Source organism: Aspergillus brunneoviolaceus, assembly GCF_003184695.1.
Source record: "Aspergillus brunneoviolaceus CBS 621.78 unplaced genomic scaffold BO95scaffold_62, whole genome shotgun sequence".
Classification (NCBI taxonomy): domain Eukaryota; kingdom Fungi; phylum Ascomycota; class Eurotiomycetes; order Eurotiales; family Aspergillaceae; genus Aspergillus; species Aspergillus brunneoviolaceus.
Window position 1 is genome coordinate 118 of NW_020290792.1, and position 18,798 is coordinate 18,915.

Below are 18,798 nucleotides of genomic sequence, written 5' to 3' on the forward strand. Positions count from 1 at the left end.
CGTTCCACCTGGCAGCTTGCTGAATCACCAGGAAACCTACGTGAGTGATTCCTCGAAAGGTTACAAGAGCTTATCAGAATCCTCATCCTACAAAGCGGGAGAGAAGAAACACCTATACCCGTAGGCTATCTTTTCATGCCAAGGAGGGTTGGAATTTGAAGCTATGCGAGTCATGACCCGTGTGTGCTGCGGCGGCGGCGGCGGCGGAGGATTTCCGTTTATAACCCACGTTGAACTTGCGGCCCGGCCTTGAGGGTTATTCCTGTTCTTTCGTCCGGGCATTTCCTTTTTTTTTTATGGATTTTTGTTTTAGGGCGATTTTGTGGGTTTTTCTTTGTTGCGGTGCTTCGACACGAGGTACGTACGTATTGTGCTCGTAGATAGTCGATGTTATTGCCATATGTGTGTGTGGGGGGCTTTCCATGTGGGATCGGTTTTGGCGAGTTTACAGCAATGAGGTTTAGAGCGACATATACGAAGACGCCATACGCCATATTGTGGCGTGGGCGGATAGCGGGATGGGGCTTAAGAGGGAAGGGGAGAATGAGAAGCGAAGAAGTGGAGGAGGAGGAGGAAAAGCGACAGGCATGCTTTAGTTGTATCGGTGGAAGTATCATCAATATCAAACTGGCAGAATGTTCAATTAACCTTCTTGGTGGATGTTCTTGTGTACTTGATGCCTTGTTGAAGTTTCCCGCTTGTATTAACTGATAGATATATATATACTATATAGTGTATGAGAATGAGTTGTAAATATATCGACAATCAGTATTCTCCAGCTTGCCATGAGCTCTGCTCTTTTCTTAAGTGCTCGCCTTCTCTATAGTGTCATCTATCTCAAATCCCACAAAGTACGGAGTAGAGGGACGAGACTTTGGTATGCGACTTTATGCGACTTATGCGACTCGGAACATTATGGGCTGCGTCGCGTGGTGTACCACCAGGGATATCCTGGCATAATCAACAACTGCCTACTTGAGACAAACGACAGGGGAGAGGGGGCATGAGGTCGGCGAAAGAGAAACAATTCGAGTTCCCACTACGTAGGACCCTTGCACTCACTCAGTGCCCAGTCGCCATCCGATCCTGACGGAATCCTGGACAATGACCTGGTAGCATGACTGACCTAATCGCCTTCAATCCCAGGATTATCCTGGAACAGGACCACGATGCGCATGACGGACAGAGACCAGCCATGCTCCTCTAACTCGCCACTACCCTATAGTGAAACTCCGACGTCTGCTTTGAAAGATCTGACTAACCTGCAGGTAGGAGGCCACCCGCCCACTGTCGGACGCGAGAAACGACGATCGAAATGCGCATCCTTCGAGCCTGGGAGGAGCCCAGACTGGACGGCAAAGCAAGCCGTCTATGTCTTTTGCCACGACCCGGCTCAGAATACCTTGCTCCTCGAGGGGGCTGCGATGGCCTGTCGTCTGTCCGGAACCTGAATCTAGCTTGAGTCGAAATCCTTTCTTGCTCGAAGCCACTGATAGCTCAAACCAACGGTGTGTGTGTGTGTGTGTGTGGAAGCGGCGTGACGTGATCTGTGCAGGCCGATCGAATGAAAGCTAACCTAGTTGTTCTCCCTCGTGGAGCACTGAATGGCGAAAAAGAGAGAGGAAAGAGAGAGCAGGTCGGGGGTCGGTCGGTGGTCGGGACCGGTTCCATGTTGATGATACCTCGTCCAGAATCAATCAATCTCCGAACGGGCAACGGGCAACAAACAAACAATAAACGGGCGGGCGGGCGGACGGACAGCCACATGGTCGACGGCTTGTCACACCATGGTTCATTGATGATAGTCAGAACTGAGTTTGCTTGGGTCCCATATAATCTCATGTAGACAGTGCACCTGTGGGTTGCTGGAACTGGTGAGGGGAGAAAGGGTAGTCCTGAATCGGGGATGAGGGGAAGAAAGCGGTTAGTACCACGTACCCATCTGGTATAGAGGTTCCGCAAAGCACATGGCAATCTCGATTGGTGATACAATGGGCAAGCAAGAGAACTATGCTTGATCTGGCATATTCCCCCCCCCCAATCTCCAAATTGTAATGTACCCAGACTCAGATGGATGCAAGTTACCAGGATTAAAACAATTCGGCGGACCCCGAGAGGGACAATGATCATCGGAGATCAAAACCACCGATGTCATCAAGATACGAATCTACCCAAACAATTCATGCCCAGATGGGAACTTTGAAGAATGAAAGGATGTTCCTAGTCTCCTCGTGGAGTCTCAGGCATATTGCTTCGAGTGCCGCTGCCCCGCTCTGTGGAGTTCGTGGTGGTGTGTCCTTACGCTTGACCCACTAGCACTAAGCCCAAGATGAGATCGAGCGTTGAAGCGAGATAGAATGACCGTGTGCTGCTGCTCGCCTGGCTTCTCGGTATGAATTGCCAGGGCAGACTCTGAACAGCCGAGCGGAAATGGGGAAGGAGGGGGGCAATGGAGTGAAAGTTCCAAGCTGATTGTGAGGAAGATCAGCACAGCCGGTACGTCAGTCTTGTATCTTAGTGAGTGGGAAGTCCATGAGCCGACCGACTCCATCCGGATCCGAACGAGCTGGAGATGCAAGCAGATTCGATGCAGTCTGGAAGATGACCCCACCACGCACAGGTCAAAGTGGAGATCCGGCGCCCAATCTCCGGGAAGTTCTGTCTGGCCCCGATAGTGCGGTGTACAGTAGATACCGAGGTTCTGCCTCGCCCAAGTGAGGATTCCGTAGACTGTAGATTGAGATGAGTTAGACAGAGGACGAATGTACTGTAGTAGCCGCTATAGTATCGTCAGTAAGCCCAGTGTCCATGCATCGGCCGTCTAATTCGTAAGAGCACTGTGAGTACCTACATACAATGAGTACCTCGGAGTGTCAGTCACGACCATGCGGGCCCATGCAGTAGCACGAGCAGCGAAGGAGGTCGGTCCATGACGTTCTCATCACACGTTCGACGGGTGAAGTGCAGCAATCACGTACGTATCCGTGGAGTAGAGTCGTTGAGGATCGACCGCCGCCCGACCATGGTGGGCGAGATTGGCTCCAGATCCCATCTAGCCTCTAGGCCAGGTGTGGTCCTTTCTCGCTCGAACAGTGTTAACGACTCTTGACATCGGCTAGGCTACTAGGCATAGCATGATTCGGCTCAGGATTAGCCACAACGCCGTCCAAGTGCCCGAACAACAGGGCAAATAGATTAATTTCCATCTGCTGGAACAGTCAGAGTCAGAGTTAGGCGATATCCACAACAACATCGGCAACCAGAGCTCCTCATTCACATGTTCACTTCTTTTGCCCGGCCTGTCACCGCCCTTGCTGCAGGCTGTCATCAAATGTCACCTACATCATTGACCCTAATCTTGATCCCCTAGAATTTGTTGCTTATTCATAAACCAAGCAATGGCAGATCAAGTGATCAGAAGGCAGGGGCCAATACCTTATCGAATCAGAAGTTAGTTTATGATGCAGGTTAGGATTACTATGTATAGATGATCGTCTCCTTTTCGTCCGGCTGGGGAGGGGAAGATGCATATAACAAACACTTAATATTCCGGAGTAATGTGACGGGTTGGTGCCGCCCAGCCCTAATTTGACTTATGTGGCGTACTCGGAGACATGTGCAAGAGCTGGGGGGTTAAACTCTGCTAATTTAGTACAGACATCTACTAAGTAACTACTTTTGACGGATCCATGTACGTAGGCACGACGTGATGTAAGATCCAATGGGTTAATTTGAACTGAAATGGGAGATTTCGAGGCTCTACTTACTTTACAGCTCCTCACCTACTCATAGATTACCAAGTCCGAGGCCTTCCACAAGTTGGAGGCTTGGAGAAGTTAATTGCGAGTAATCTGTGTGTGCGTGCGCGAGCGAGAGTGGAAATTGGAGACTCGAACAATAATACCGCTAGTAACCACACTACTGCAGGCTTGTCAGAGGGTAAGCGTCTTCGATAGTGCATCGGCTTTTGTGCCAAACTCGGGAAGGGCCGGCCGATGCTGCAGGCGGAGCCGACGTCTGCCACGTGAAATGACTAGGGTCCAGAACTCCAGAAAGGCCGCTAGGACCGCCTCTAGTCTGCATTGGGCCTGGATCGACCGAACGCCCGCTCCAGCAGTTCTTAGCGAAAAAAAAAAGAAAAAAAAAAAAAAAAAAGCAAAGGGAGATTCTCATCGGCCGGTCGGCATTTTTTCTTTCTCGTTTAGATCAGGTCAGGTCAGGTCAGGGGGGCGCCGGGGCGGCAACTTGCAACTGCGTGTGCCGTGACTAAACCAGAACCAGGCTGAGACTTTCCGGGTCTCATACCCGCCGCCGCCGCCGTCGTCGCCCACACAACCCCTTGTTCCCATCCCACAGGTAACTTGACTATACCTTACAGGCTACTACTGTATATGCTTTCGTACACAGACCACCATCAAAGATCACACATCTTGATCGCACAGCATCGGAAAAGAAGTCAAGTCTAAGCATCAAGGTATCATTCCCACCTTTCCCTTCCAGCGATCTCATCTATAGAGCCCCGAGCAACCAGCAACCAGCAACCACGCCCCTGGCTGCCTGGCTGGTCCCGTTCGTTCCCCACGAACCCCACCGTCTCCCTAGCTGGGTTTCCTGATGACGATCTGCGCTCGACGCCTTGACTAGCCAACGTGGCGCTCGGGGGAGATGCTGGTTCTAGACAAGCTGAAAGCCGTCATTCCTGCCGGCTGCCTGAGAGTATCGGTAGATCGTTTGTTCCAGTTGGCGATACCTCCAATCACAGGCTGTCGGACCATCGATCACGAGCGTACTCGAAACTCTCCAGTGACATCTGTCAGGTCTGTCAGACTTTCGGTTTCTAGATTTCACTTTTTATATTCCCACCTCTCGGTTTGGAGCAATGAGGTTGCGATCTACGGAGTATAGTTGGAGCAAATTATACGGTAGGAGGATCAAGGGACGAAGGGAAGGAATGGGACGGCTCAAGCCGTCACACCCCAAGCCCTGGAGCATGATTTTTGCTCGCTGCATGCGGAATGGCATCCATGATCCCTACGAAGGGCACTTGCGGGTGGTCGTAGATCAGCTGGCTGCTGTGACTGTGAGGTTGCAGGAATACGAGAGATCGGAGGTCGGAGGGGGGACATGCTTGAAAAAGCAAAGAGGCATCTCCTACGGAGTAGTTAACAACAGTCGCACATTTGTGTGTTGGTGCGACAGGATCATTGAGTACTATGGAAATGTGAAAGGAATGATGGGTACTCCGTACGTACTACGCAGAAGCTAGACGCCATGCCGGGTCACTGGAACTGTGCTCGTCCCTCACTTCTAGTGCCTCAGGCACCAATGCACTCCCCCTCCCCTCTTCCCGTAAGCGAAGCTGGAAACGAAGCGAAGTCTCCCCTAACTACCGACACCCGTGGGTTGCAAATCCTGAAACCGGCGCCAATCTCTGCGCTTTGAGTTTGATCGACGACCTTACCGCCCGCCTCTCCTTGGTTCCTATACGTAGGCTCTCCAGCGACGGGGCTAGAAACTGGACATCATGGATCTGGGCCCCGGAATAAATGAAACAGGCGAGGGAAACTCCGTCAGTGGCTGATGGGTACCACTGTCGCTGGTCGGTGGTTTGCTCTTGGCTATCAAGTAAACTTCCAAAGCACTCAACTTGAGTTCCGGATGCCATGGTTATAGTGATGCCGGCTATTATTGTAAGCGACACTGGTCGGGAGGGAATCAATGGTTGTGGAATAATGGTACTGAGTAAGACACTACTGGTACAGCAGCAGAATGTCTGGGATAGAAGCTAAACAATACTGACTCGTGGCTATTGTTGAATGAACCGTCTCTCCGGGCAAAGATGGCCCGATTGACCAGTGCGAATCATTCCATCATGGTTACTATTATTAAAGAAAGGTAATCAACTAGTTGTCAGGGGAGGGCGCCACAAGTATCGATACCCGCCACTAAGCAGCATGCAGTAGTATTCCCGGCGACTATGTAATCTGGGATTGTCGCTCTGAGCGGTCAAAGCTGGGAGCGTTGGAGAGCGTTGGGATGATCGGCGCGCGCATCATTGTCAATCTCCATCAAGCTGATCTCGGGATATCTCCGTCGGGTGGCCGAAAACACTACCATTGCCGAAGACACACTGGCTGAATCATCCCTTACAAACTCACAAACAATGAAACGAACGCTAGGAGCCAAACTGCACTATGGGTTTGGTTTGGAAAGCAAACCCACATAGCAACGAGAACACACCCGCGGAAACAAGCATCCCACCCCGAATGCATCACATCTGATTCAGTTGTTCTTCCGAGGCTGTCACTTGCGACTCCGGCAAGCTTGACGCGGGACGAGTTGTTATGCACATACGCGTTTCACGGCAGGGGGAAAGGGGAGTAAGCCTATTTTTCAGTCGGAACTTTAGGGAATGGTGGGCTGCAATAATAAAGTAACATCTGTTGCTTGCACAGCATGTGTCGTGGAAAGTGCCTCAAAAGAGCAGTTTCCACGTTATTACGCATCAATTGGAAGGGGGTTCCTGTGTGCCTGCAGTTGTTAACAAACTTCAGGCAACCAACCCGCTCACTCAGAGTTTCCTGGGCACCAAAATTGTCCCGCATGTTTGACGCGGGTTGGGGCTATGCGGAATCTGCCGAACCCTCCTTCTTGCCCCTTTTTCTTTTTGGGTTTGAGAACAGCCTCGCGGCGGATGCTGCATGCTGAGTAACTGGAGAACATCAGTTCATCAGTTTCGTCGAGATATCCCAGATCAGGTAGGTCCCCTATCTTTGGTCCGAGATGCTTGGGTTTAAGCTCAGATGATTAACACGTCCCACGCGCTTAAGTAAAGGCTATCTTCTGTAACCTTACCCTTAGGCCCTTGGGGGTGAGTTCAAATCGCCCGTGGGTTCATCTATCCATATACGGAGGCTGAGACGAGTAGGTAGGTAGCAGTAGAAGGTCATCGATCACATCCTCAAGAAGGTGACGACCGGGTGTAGCCGCATGGTCGCTGGTTATACTTCGCACACGAGAACTAAACTAAGCAACTATTGAGCACAAATTACATAGTATGTATCCGAGTTTAGCAACCGGAACGACTCTTCTGCCCGCACCCACTCTCCAAGCCGTCCAGCGTTGTTCTGGAATCGCTCTCGCATTCTCTTTCTCTCTCTCTCTCGGAGCCGGCCGATGCTATGCAAATTGAGTTTGGAGTTTGATCGTCTCCCTCTCAGTATTCCAGGTTTCGTGCATCCACACTCTATACAATACATATGCCCCCAAAGCTTCATCTAACTTGAACGGAAGCGGTGCCAATTCTGGGATGGCATCGTTTGAAAATGTTTCATGGGTGTATATCGGCTGGAGAGAGAAGAGGGTTAACGCCCACGCTCGAAGACATTCTAGGGCGGATCAAGCTTGTGAGCCGAGGTCGGGAGCCGACGACCGAGCATTCAGTGAGTGACTGACTGAGTGCGTGCGTGGTCAGTACTTCGTGGTCCAGGACGAAACATGTGGTTGGAACACACCTCCCTCTTCATCGCAATAGCTCTGCAGCTTGCTCAAGTGCCCCGAATGCGTAGGTCAAATCGGGCACGACACTGGGGCTCCGAGGCCGTGGGACGGGGAATGAGGACTCAAGATCGGAAACTAGCTGCCTGGAGGGCGATGGGAGGCCCATTTTTCGCCCATCGAATAAGGCTGGAAAGCACATGGGAGAAAATGGAGACGAACAGTGAGACTAAGCTCTATGAGTGATAGCAATTCTTGCACTGCACTGATTTCAATGCGTCGCGCAAGAGCCGACGGGGCCCGCGGATTGCTGCGGATCCCACAGAGTGAACCGGCGGGTGAGCTTCGCTTCGCCGACTCCACGAGACCAGCCTTCCACTAGACTAGCTAGACTGCTACTCCGTACTGAGAGCCGTCTTCTTCTTCCCTCGTCTATTAAAGTTTGGGACCACTGGGGAATTCGCACATGGATATGGGTCTCTTGGGTCTCTTGGGTGGGCAGATTGAGCGGTCCTCGACGCGTCGACCTGGGCCTCATAATCCATTCTTCTTAGTGTCCCACAATTATAATCCCCTCAGCAGCAGCAGTGGCATTAGGGACACCATCATCATTAACGTCATCACCACCACCACTACCACCACTACCAACATCACCAACATCACCACACGAGCTCGGCAGCGTGGTGTCCGTATAGAGAATAGATCCGGATATGTTCGTCTATTGGAGACGATCATCCTTGAGAGTACTCAGTAATCTTGCAGCATCGCTATGTGCCCTGTCGAGGAACCTGTTCATCTCTGGCACCTGGGAGTTTATTGGTTGATTAATGATGATGTAATTCGGCGTCGCCGACGGTTGGCATGGATTAGCATGGATTAGCATGGTTGGCATGTTCTACTGAGTATCACTTGTCGAGGATCCCCCTGCTTTGGATGGAATGGACTGTGCCATTGTGATGCAGGTTGTTTCCAACAAGGAGCTTGGCAATGAGTTACCCGGACGGGATCATTACCTCATTCGATCGCCAGACGCCAGACAAACAACAGACAAGGCCTGAGGCTGTGTGTGGTCTTCGCCCCTCAGAGACCGCCGCGTTCAGGTACGTATGCAGTAATCGGCTGGGGCGGTGTGACCCGCCACTATCTGATGATCTTCCTTCCTTCTTCCGACCCATCACTGCATCATTGCAACCCTTTGGAGACAAGGCGTGCCACGCATGCTTGCCTGAATCTGCGTGTATGAACCAGGGGTTGAAAAGAACAAACTTCGAAAGGTCAGATGCTCAAGCATGAGACAATTCGTCTGACAGACTGATCTCAAAAAAAAGCCAAAAGGGCAAGTCTCGTAATGTACTACAGCTACAGCACCGCTGCTGCTGCTGCTGCTGCACTGATGATCATCGGGTAGTTTGTGGTGTCCACCTCGTCTCTGTAACCCTTTCCGGATTCGCATTCCATGGCCGGCCGAGGTATTTTGTCTCGTGCACAGGCAGGTACCGACCACTAAAGCAACCCAGTCATCAACCAAGGGATCTCCCGGAGCCAGTTCTTGTCTATTCTTATTCGGGCTTGGACCTTTCTCTTCTGACCGCGGAAAAGCTGCGTTTATGCGTTTACATCAGCTGTCGGTCGCCTTCTGGCTCGAACTCGTACTGTCGACGACGAGTTCGACCCAGTAAATCCCACCGCGGTCGATCCTAATCCCAAAGGCGATTGACAGCGAATTCCCCCCTCATCGGCATTTACAATCGGGTCGGGCCTGGATATGGACAGCATACACTAGCCGCGCATGCGAAACAAAAAAGTTTGAGACGGATACTCCCTACATACATTCAGTGTACGGTGTACGGCTAGAAGAACTGGGCACTGGACATGTTTCGTTGTCGACGTCATTGATCAGACGCAAAATACTTGTATAGTCGAGTCAGAGGTGATAAATCACGGAGGGGCTTTGGTCTGTGTCTTCAAGGTTACTTCCATCAAGCCCACAGGAAGAGACGTCTTAGTCATGGACGGATTACATGCACACTCCCATTATGCATAAGCTATCCATGCATTCCGCCTGTTCCTCGCCTTGCAGTTGGTAGGTCAACTTGACTTACTTCTCTGCACAGGCCACCCAGTGCCCAAAATTCAAGCGATATACCGGTCGCAAATAAGCAAACAGAGTCCATCCATCACACGGACGAACATTTAACCCTAACGCTTAGTTAGTCAGCCACCTCCTGGGTCAGGTTTCTGAGTACTCCCGTACCAGTGAGGCTTTCAGGTCTTTCGCCAATTCTTGCTTCATCTGTTTTTAAGGTTTGCTTGATGTCTCTCGTTGGCTGTCAACGCCACGATAATCTCCGGGAGGCCTCTCTCATACTAGGATGATCCCTTGGCCAATTGGCCCCCAAAGCAGGCGCAGAAAGGAAAGGAGTGGCAGACCGGCATTAGGCGTTTATTCGTCCAAATTTTCCCAAGATTCCCTTGTAGGCAGCCTGGCCTAGCTGTTTGTGGCTTAGGGGAGCGCTCCCAAACCAAGACCTGCCATCTGCGCATCGTGCCGCAACTCCGTCATCCGGCCCCAAGGGCTTGGTTTGTGGATGGACGCAAATCACGGACTCATTACCCTTTTAGAATTGTGTCGATTCAGTCACCTTGGTCAGTAATCTCACTCTGCCCATCTTGAGATCCATCCTCCGATCTACAGCCCTGCTTTCGGCGCAGATGCGCCTATTTTGGGGTGGTGGCAGGTTCTCCCAAACCGCCCCCCCCCCCTTTTTTTTTATGAAGGGTGAATGAAGGTCGGTCCCGTAGTTTTGCACTGATGAAATGATATCTTTCCTGGGGAATGGACCAGTTTCCCGCTAGAAGCTAGAGAGAACGGATCGAACTCGAGATCAACCAGGGTTGGCATGGGACCCAGGACACACTGTGTTCCCCGGACTGGTTGGTGATTTCGACTACAGCAGCTAGCAATATCTCGTCTCTGTTGAAGTCATGACTGTATTCAAGGTTGATTGATGGGTTTGTGTACCTGGAAAGGGTTGGCATTTCTCGGGCGGCAAATGTTCCTCCACTGATCTACGACCGCAGGCCCCTCCGAGAGACAAAGGGACCGACCGATCTACAGACGAATAATGACGATGAAGATGATGAAGAAGGCGATGATGATACATAGTACATAATTCAAGGTGGGAAGTTGGTCTTGGAAGATGAGATCAGGTTCTCAAGCGATGTGTGTGATCGTGCGGCAACGATCAGCCGTTTATGGGGCATGGGATCGTTGTGACAGGTAAAACCTGGACGGAGGCTAGCCATTTTCTCTCTTGTCTCCTTGGGTCTTTTTTCCTTTTTTATTATAATGATGATTATTATGAATCCTCCAAACGATCGGCTGGTAAGAGGGGCCCTTTCTGTCGAATCTGGCCATTACCGCGATAATACCCGGTGGGTAATAGGCATGGGATCCATGGGGGAGGGGGGTTAGGAGGGCGCCGGCTCGTCTCCCCCCCCCCCTCCCTTCCTTCTCTTCTCTCACTCTCCCACTCTCCCCATGATGGATGATGATCGATGATTGATTCCTGGCGGGCGCATGATGGAGAAGGAAAGGTGTCCGTGGATCTGCACTAGCGCCAGACTTACTGTAGCCGAGCCCCGAAAGTACCGTTGGTTTTCCATCGGCCGATCTGTCGGCCTCCGTACGACGCAGTTACGTACGCCTGCTTGGTCTTTTCAGAGGAGCGCTGGCTGGGCAATTTATTTTCCCTTTTTCTTATTTCCCCCGTATTATTATTATTGTACTCTCTATATTGCTCCGTCGACGAACGGAGGTGTTTCCCACTTTCATACAGACATCCCACTAGCTTATAGTTGGACGGAAGAATAACAGGTAGAAATGTCTCCGACGTTGAATCCTTTTTCATCTTGCTTCAATTGATGTCATGGGTCTCAGGTCCAGGGTTTCTCTGATTCAGCGAGCAATGGAAGAGGCTTCTTCCGACAGTAGTAGTGCTGTCGCTGTCTTCCAAAGTTCTGGTCTTTTTTAGTCTTTCCTGATATTTGGTAACCCGTTAATTTGACCCAGGGTACAGTACATACGGCTGCCCATCGTACGGGTGTGGATAGGCGGAGGAGGCGCACGTTTTTTTAGCTCTCGTCGAGCCTACCCAAAACGATAAGCTAATGGCAAATCATCCTTTTTAGTCGCGTAGCTAGCTACTGTACGGTATGCGAAGGAGGAGGAGGAGGAGGAGGAGGAGGAGGAGGGGAGGAGAGGGGACTCCAGTATAGGCGTGGGGACAACACATGCGTTACGGTACCGGTCCCAGCAAAGACAATCATAAATCAAGGGCGATTTTTCCCCTCGGAATTTATTACGTCGCTTATCGAATCAGACGCGGCCAAAATAATTAAACGAAAGGACCGGAGAACCATCAGCGCAAGTCATCGCGTGTACTCCGTACCGGGTCAGTGGTCATTAATTAAGCTTTGAGACGGTGGTATCAACCCTTGTCGAAGCGAATCGAGGATGACCGACGATGGATTTTCCTTGTGGCTAGAGTACTAGGTAGTTAGTCAGTGGCCACTGCGGGCTTTCGGGGGGAAATTCATGTACGTACTGTTACAGTTTAGTGGTTGTAAGCAGCATTAGCAACAGCAGCAGCAGCAGCAGCGAAGCGCGGGAAAATAAGGAATGTAGCCTATAGTAAATTATACTTTGTGTCGGTAGTCTATGTAGTTACATGATGTTGTGTGTGTGTGTGTGCGCGCGTATGTGTGTAGGACTGAGTGTTCTGTCCCTGGCCAGGCACAAATTTTTTGCTATTTTATTTTATTTGTTTCTCTATCCTTTCAGTTGAGTTGCATTATTTTCAACGAATAAATCCAAATAGGGGAGGTTCGCGGCGGCGGCCTCTCCCGCTTTTCTCCTTCTTTTCAGTTTCTCGGCTCCATCTTCAACGCACACACTGTCTTTCCCTCTCTCTCGCTCGCTCTCTTCCTTTCTAACTCTTTTTGTGGTTCCACTCGTCGTCTAACGCTACGGCCGGAGTTTACCAGCGCTATAATTAACATTTGATTGATGTGCAATTTTTAATAAAATACCTAGTATTATTTTTTCATTCTTGACTAGGATGGAAGTCCACCTTTCATCCCACATCCCCTCCACTTCCCTCCACTTCCCTCCACCTCCCCATCTCCCCCTCCTCCTCCCCCCCCCATCTCCATCCTTTCCTCCCCGATAAAAAAAAAATAAAAAAAAAAGAATAAAAAAGCCCAAAAAAAACAAAAAACAAAATCAATTCTTTTTTCTCGAAAATAATTCCATGATTGTCAACCCTGCATCTCCACCATCGCTCTGGGTCTATAAACCAGTTCCTCCTCCTGGTTCTCATATCCACCCCCACCCTGTCTCGACTACCGTGCCTGGATTGTTTCTTAGATTGGATCTCTTATACCCCGTTCCATCAGTTCCCCTCCAGGCTTCTTCATATATGAGCTCTGGGTAGCCGCCTTTTCTTGAACCTCAAGAGAAATAACCACTTACCTTTTCTCCTCCTTCCCGTTCCAGCCTTGAACTTCACCAAGACCAACAGTTGTCCACCACTACCACTACCACCAACTACTCTCATCTAGTACAACGATCCTCACCGTCGCCCATCATGGATCTCGCCAGCCTTATCACTCAACCGGGACCAGATCCCCTCGCAATGAGGATGTCAAGAGCCTCTTACAGCCCCCCTGCGCCTCGCGTGGCTTTGTATAAGCGCGCACCGGACTCATACTTCGCTTCCGTGCCGGTCTCTTACTCCCGCGCCCCTCCTTCCCCGCCGGTCGAGGAAATGCCCCCCAAATGCTCTCTCCCTTCTATCTCGACCCTACTCGAAGGCGCAGATGGTGCCTCCATGCATGCAGCTAGTATGGCAACCTCCCCATAATTTTAAATCGGCCCATTTTGGACCATCAACTCGGTCAGTGCTGACCGTCGCAATGCAGAGCGTGCAAGAGTTACTCCTCCAGTTCAGCGCGAGCTGGACACCCGCCTTCCCTCGCAACCCTTGGATGCGATGAAGGCCAATGGCCCCCAAATCGGCCTGCCACCTACGCCTCCATTGCGTCCTGGGTCTGGGTTCAACAGCGTCAGCCACTCTCCCACCTCGTCGATCTCCGCCGTCAGTGACGGTGCCGCCGTGAACCGCGCAGAGCCATACACCCAGGCGCCGGCGAGACTCCCCAGTCCATCGGATCGGTCTTCCATCTCTAGCCAGGGCTCCGTGGCTCCTGTCTCCGCCGCGCCTTACGTCTCTCCCGCCCCGAGCGTCGCTTCTTACTCCTCTCCCATTGAGCCCTCGGCCTCCTCGGCCATCTACTACCAGAGACCGACCTCCTCATCGTCCACCTACCAGCCGTCCGGCAGCGTGCCTCCCTCCACTGCTCCTCTGCCAACCGCCGCACACCAACAGATGATCTCCCCTGTCACCCCGGCCTGGCAGCATCACCACTACTTCCCTCCCTCCAGCACGACCCCCTACCAGCAGAACCACGACCGATACATCTGCAGAACGTGCCACAAGGCCTTCTCGAGACCTTCCAGTCTCCGCATCCACTCCCACAGCCACACCGGAGAGAAGCCCTTCCGCTGCACCCACGCGGGTTGTGGTAAAGCCTTCAGCGTGCGGAGCAACATGAAGCGCCACGAACGTGGCTGTCATACCGGCCGGCCCGTTGCCACCGCCATGGTATAAACATACCATTCACCGGTAAACCGAGAGAAGGCACAAAAGCCATGAGAGAGGAAATTGTTTCTTCTCTCCAGATTTTCCCCCAAACACCCATGACTCCCAGCGACACTTCTTTTGCTCTGCATTGCTTCTTCTGATGATACCCTTCTGCTTTGCGTGTTCATATATACCATTTTATCTTCTTTCTGCTTCTTTGCGTCGAACAAAAATCTCTGTTTTTTGTGCAAAAAGCTTAGGAGGGCGGGGAGCTACGGTGTATCACCAAAAAGAGGTCTCCATACATATTTTTCTTCTCTTTCTCACCCTGTGTATATTTGATTGATTTTTTTTGGACCTCATCACCCCGCCTAACACCATTCTTGTTTATTATCGTGCGAAAGGAGCAGGCATCGCTTGTGGATGACGGGTTTGGGAGAAACACACCATAGTCGTTGTTCCGTGACAGCTAGAGGTTGCTGCAGGGAACGAATATGGTGAACAGAAGCTGGAGTCCCTTGACTCTAGTTTCTCTTTTCTTATTTGTTTTTGATGAGTTTATTTTGTTGTGTTATGTTTTTCCTTGTGTCGTCTCATTTCCTTTGTATCCAATGATGTGACATGACCACCTTGTGAACAAAAGATATCAATATTCAATATCATGAAGATCTCAAAGATGACGTTTTGTCTGCCGTAGAGGGTGTATGCAACTGGACGTCCGGTAACTTAACGGAAGTCTCTAAGAGGAATGGAGAGAGTTGACGCCGGAATCAAGCGCAGTCAATACCTAAGGGACTACTAGTAGGGATGAGACCCCCTCTTTGTTGTGAGTTGTCACTTTTTCTCTCATAACTCAAAGTTAACTCAGGCATTGACCTCAGCTCCCCTCCTCTTCTCCTCCCGAGCAAACCGCTCTACCCTGCCTGCCCTCCATGAGCTCAATGGAACCCGATGGGCAGTCCCAGAACCGTTGTAACCGCCCACCTTATGACTTCCAATCCTTATTACTTGTACAGAGCACTGTCCCAAACAAAGAGCACCCAGCCTCTTCGGCGGCGGCTCGGGACGCAACTCCGTCACCCACAGTCACATCTCACATCTCCCTCCCTCCCTCCCCCATTAGCCATCAGCCATCATCACCGCCCCGGTAAGCACCCTCCGTGGTCAGACGCTTTTATTTTCTTCCTTCCATCCGAGTCGGACGTAACCGTACCCGCAAACCTTAAGTCGGAGACATCGAAAGTCAATATTCGGCTAAGCAGGAAAGTGGAGGTGGCCTGAGGTAGGCGGGATGTACCTTGCACCTTGTACTGTACTGTACTGTATGTTTTTTTGGGGGGGGGGGGGAGGGCTTATTCTTTTCTTTTTTGTTTTGTTTTGTTTTTTTTTTGGTGGCTGTGGCTGTGGGATCCTTATCCCTGGGGCTTTCTTACCGTGCCATTTCGCTTTGGACAAAGGATTCTTATTGAGGGTTGGGTTGGGATGGGATGTTGCGGTGTCTGTCTGGGAGGGCGGTCAGGGGAGGGAATCTTGTCGCCGTTGTTGGGGGATCTTATGATTTGAGAACGGTTGGGTTCGTAACGTCTATCCCCTATGGAAAGTGGTCCTATGTCATGGGTCGTATGTCATAAGTTATGTTCTCTAGGGCCAGAGAGAGAGAGAGAGAGAAAGAGAGAGATCGGGGATGGGACGGAATTATCATGGATGGGTTGTGTGTGGTTTTGCATGTGTTTTGCTTGGCCGCGGGATGGAGGATGGGCTGTGGTTGTGGTTGTGGCTGTGGCTGGTTCTTGTGATGGACGATGTTTTGTACTGTAGGTTAGCGAGCTTATGTCCTATAACTGTAGTGAAGCTCCTACGTACTTACTTTTTTCTCAGGGGCGAAATGTCTGCAGTGGGTTAGGTGCAGAAGGTTTACGGTGTAAACGGACTTCTACGCCTTCACTCTAGGAATGTATAGATTTCACGTCTTTTGGGCTCCTGGGTCCCGTGGCATTTATCCATAAGATTGTAGTGGTCACGGTTCAATACCAAAGGAAGTGCTTCTTTCTATCGTTGTATGATCTCTACCAATCTACCTCCTTGTATAGACTTGACCTACCTTACTGTGCAAAGGCGAATCCCCCGAGCTCTTCATGTATATAGGTAGCAGTTCCCGGTGTATATATGTAATTCAGTAGTCATCAATCATCATCCCGCATACCCGGAAGGAATTGCAAGAAACAAAACGGTCTTGTCAACTCAAGCATCAAGGTCCAGAGCCTCCAAGATTCTATCAAGCTTGTCCATGAGAATCTGATAGTTGAGCGCATCCTGATCGAATTCGTCCACAACGACCTCACCGTCTAGCGTACGGATGACGGGTTGTTGTTCTTGATCCGTGTCTCCATCCATGGCTGGGGTTGGGTGTGAAGTTCCGTTCCTGGTGCTAGAGAGGTCCAGTGCCTCCATCCCCTCGACAACCTTGTCTACAACGATACCATTCTCTTCATCACCCTCTGTCTCCGTGGTGGTGTTCTGAGCTTGTGCGACGGATTGCTGCCGCGCTTCTTCCTCCATCATCTCGTCGATGCCGGCGTCGTCGAACCGGAGCCGGAAGCGCTCGCCGAGATAGAACCGGATGTCGTCGAGCAGCTCAATGGAGTCGGTCTCCTGACGACCTTGAATGCGGGCAGCAGACTCCTGAATCAGCTCCGAGAACTCGGGGGAGTCGATATGAGCTTCCAGCCGGTAGGCGAGGTAACGGGCGGCGAACTCTTCGAGGCGCTGAACGCGCGTCAGCCAGGCGGCGCGGATAATGGCGTAGATGTCGAGGTCGTCCTCTTCCATAGTGCCGCGCGTGCGGGCGGCCTCGGCCTGCGACATGTTGCCGCTGCCCAGGGTGCTGATTACAACAGCGGCCTTCGTCTTCAGCTTCTCGATGAAGAGCATGTCCGCGGCGAAAAGAACGTCGACGGCGATGTCGAGCGGAAAGTCTGCGCGCTCCGTGTAGAGAAAGGTGAGCACAATCTCGAGGACGTCCGGGGAGCAATCGACCGGGATAATGTTGAGATGGTCCTTCATGTGCGCCTCGCGAAAGGGGGAGGTAAACATGGTGTGGAAGAACTCAGAACGTAGGAGCATGGCCCGGTGGCAGGGGAATAGCGTGCTCTTCTGGATGCGCGGAGTGGTAGAATGACCGTTGGTGCCCATATGCTCGTCCACAACATCGAGGTCCTCGTCTGCGCGGAGCAAGACGTCCGCAAATAGGATGTTGTCTCTGTCCCATTTGACTTCATCCGCTCGTGAGGTTTCCACAGCCACCTTGTGCTGGAGTACATTCGCCCGGAACCACTCCTCCAGTTGGTCTCGCCCTTTGGCCACCTCGAGCGTCCGTCTTTGTCGAGCGAGCCTTCTATCTCCGCTGTCCAATATACTATCCAAAAGCGTATTGATTTCCAAATGCTTGGCAATCTTATCGATGTTAGAAAAGACCTCGGACTCGGTGAACCCGGTCCCCGGGCCACTCCGGATGTCGCGCGGGGCTTCGCCAAAATAGAGGTATTTAATCGCTGTCCCGAATGCTTCTGGTGGCATTGTGCTAGGGAGCCTCCATGTCAACGTGTCCGGGGCAGTGGCCAATTTGTTGCGGAAATATGGAGATCGTGCGGCCAAGATAAACTTGTGTAAATAGAGAGACTCATCGCCTGCTGTTACAACAATATCCGCTGTCGCAGGGCTTTCGCGAGTAAGAAGTGACGTGATGTGAGCTGCAAGAGGCTGCAGAGGATCTGTCGACTTCGAATAGTCGTATTCCAGGAGCAGGTTCCGTATCCGATCATTGAGGGCGTTATACAAACATCTATCATACTGGAGTTAACATCGTGGGCTGACTAATAACTACTTGGACATCGAAAGTGACACAAATGACAAGGTGCATACCTTTCTCCCTGGAAAGTGTCCCGTTCGCATAAAGCTCCGGACTCGAGCAGCAGCTGAGCGACCTCGTAGTGGCCACAGAGACTTGCCTTTTGCATGGATACTGGTTACTACTGCACGGCAACGCCGACTCGCCACGCCGAACCTGGCTAACGGCCTGACGGTCATTCAAGGCAGACTTACCAGGATCAAAGGGGTGTAATCGTATGGATCGCGGGCATTGATATTGACTCCTTCCGTGATTTTCTCCTGACAAACTTTCAAATCCCCCTTACGACAAGCATTGCAGAGTTCCCGGAAGGGTTCGCTAAGGTCAAGAGGGTTGTCGTCCTTGATTGTCCCCTCCTTGATAAGCTTTTTCTCATTGTGCAAACTTATCTCCAGCTGGTCCTTCCGGAGGACCTTCGGTTCATCCATTGTGCCAGGGTAGGAGATTGGCAGGGTAGATGAGATGCAAGCAATTCTTCTTCTTCAAGATATGCAGGTATTTGTTGCGGAGGACGGCGGGGGAGACGACCCCAAACGGGGGCAACATTTGGATCCCCCGTCTTATCGATAAGCTCGGGTCACGTGAGACAAGAGCCTAGGTAGCTACCTAGCGAGACAGCCCCTGCCCAAAGGGAACCAAGGGGATTGAAAGAACTTCCTTGTCCCCTTGCATCTTTCTGGTTCTCTTTCT

At 51.4% G+C, this 18,798-nt stretch overlaps 4 protein-coding genes across 4 annotated transcripts; 2 read left to right on the forward strand and 2 right to left on the reverse strand.

The window, feature by feature from the left end:
* Window positions 1-765: 765 nt before the first annotated feature.
* On the reverse strand, window positions 766-2,331 carry BO95DRAFT_228734 (uncharacterized protein). The gene is made up of 3 exons (XM_025581250.1): window positions 1,577-2,331; window positions 1,263-1,447; window positions 766-951 (listed from the first exon to the last, which is right to left on the reverse strand). The coding sequence occupies exons 1-3, from the start codon at window positions 2,128-2,130 to the stop codon at window positions 914-916; spliced, it is 777 nt and encodes a 258-aa protein (XP_025439167.1). The 5' UTR covers window positions 2,131-2,331; the 3' UTR covers window positions 766-913.
* Window positions 2,332-7,387: 5,056 nt separating this feature from the next.
* BO95DRAFT_228805 (uncharacterized protein) lies at window positions 7,388-7,853 on the forward strand. Its single transcript, XM_025581251.1, has one exon. The coding sequence runs from the start codon at window positions 7,498-7,500 to the stop codon at window positions 7,741-7,743; it is 246 nt and encodes an 81-aa protein (XP_025439168.1). The 5' UTR covers window positions 7,388-7,497; the 3' UTR covers window positions 7,744-7,853.
* A 4,843-nt stretch (window positions 7,854-12,696) lies between these two features.
* Window positions 12,697-14,228, forward strand: BO95DRAFT_420096 (uncharacterized protein; the record flags this gene model as incomplete). The annotated part of the gene is made up of 2 exons (XM_025584518.1): window positions 12,697-13,401; window positions 13,480-14,228. The coding sequence occupies exons 1-2, from the start codon at window positions 13,146-13,148 to the stop codon at window positions 14,226-14,228; spliced, it is 1,005 nt and encodes a 334-aa protein (XP_025439169.1). The 5' UTR covers window positions 12,697-13,145.
* Window positions 14,229-16,100: 1,872 nt separating this feature from the next.
* BO95DRAFT_228903 (ankyrin repeat and BTB/POZ domain protein) lies at window positions 16,101-18,628 on the reverse strand. Its single transcript, XM_025581253.1, has 3 exons — window positions 18,303-18,628; window positions 18,123-18,208; window positions 16,101-18,042 (listed from the first exon to the last, which is right to left on the reverse strand). The coding sequence occupies exons 1-3, from the start codon at window positions 18,534-18,536 to the stop codon at window positions 16,443-16,445; spliced, it is 1,920 nt and encodes a 639-aa protein (XP_025439170.1). The 5' UTR covers window positions 18,537-18,628; the 3' UTR covers window positions 16,101-16,442.
* Between the last annotated feature and the right edge of the window lie 170 nt (window positions 18,629-18,798).

Coding starts and splice junctions, on each gene's coding strand:
- BO95DRAFT_228734 (XM_025581250.1), bottom strand. CDS start 2,130: ATGATCATTGTCCCTCTCGGGGTCCGCCGAATTGTTTTAATCCTGGTA. Junction 1,448..1,576: donor CCACGAGGGAGAACAACTAG/GTTAGCTTTCAT, acceptor AGCTAGATTCAG/GTTCCGGACAGACGACAGGC. Junction 952..1,262: donor GGGTGGCCTCCTACCTGCAG/GTTAGTCAGATC, acceptor TGATTATGCCAG/GATATCCCTGGTGGTACACC.
- BO95DRAFT_228805 (XM_025581251.1), top strand. CDS start 7,498: ATGTGGTTGGAACACACCTCCCTCTTCATCGCAATAGCTCTGCAGCTT.
- BO95DRAFT_228903 (XM_025581253.1), bottom strand. CDS start 18,536: ATGGATGAACCGAAGGTCCTCCGGAAGGACCAGCTGGAGATAAGTTTG. Junction 18,209..18,302: donor ATTACACCCCTTTGATCCTG/GTAAGTCTGCCT, acceptor TCCATGCAAAAG/GCAAGTCTCTGTGGCCACTA. Junction 18,043..18,122: donor GACACTTTCCAGGGAGAAAG/GTATGCACCTTG, acceptor CCAGTATGATAG/ATGTTTGTATAACGCCCTCA.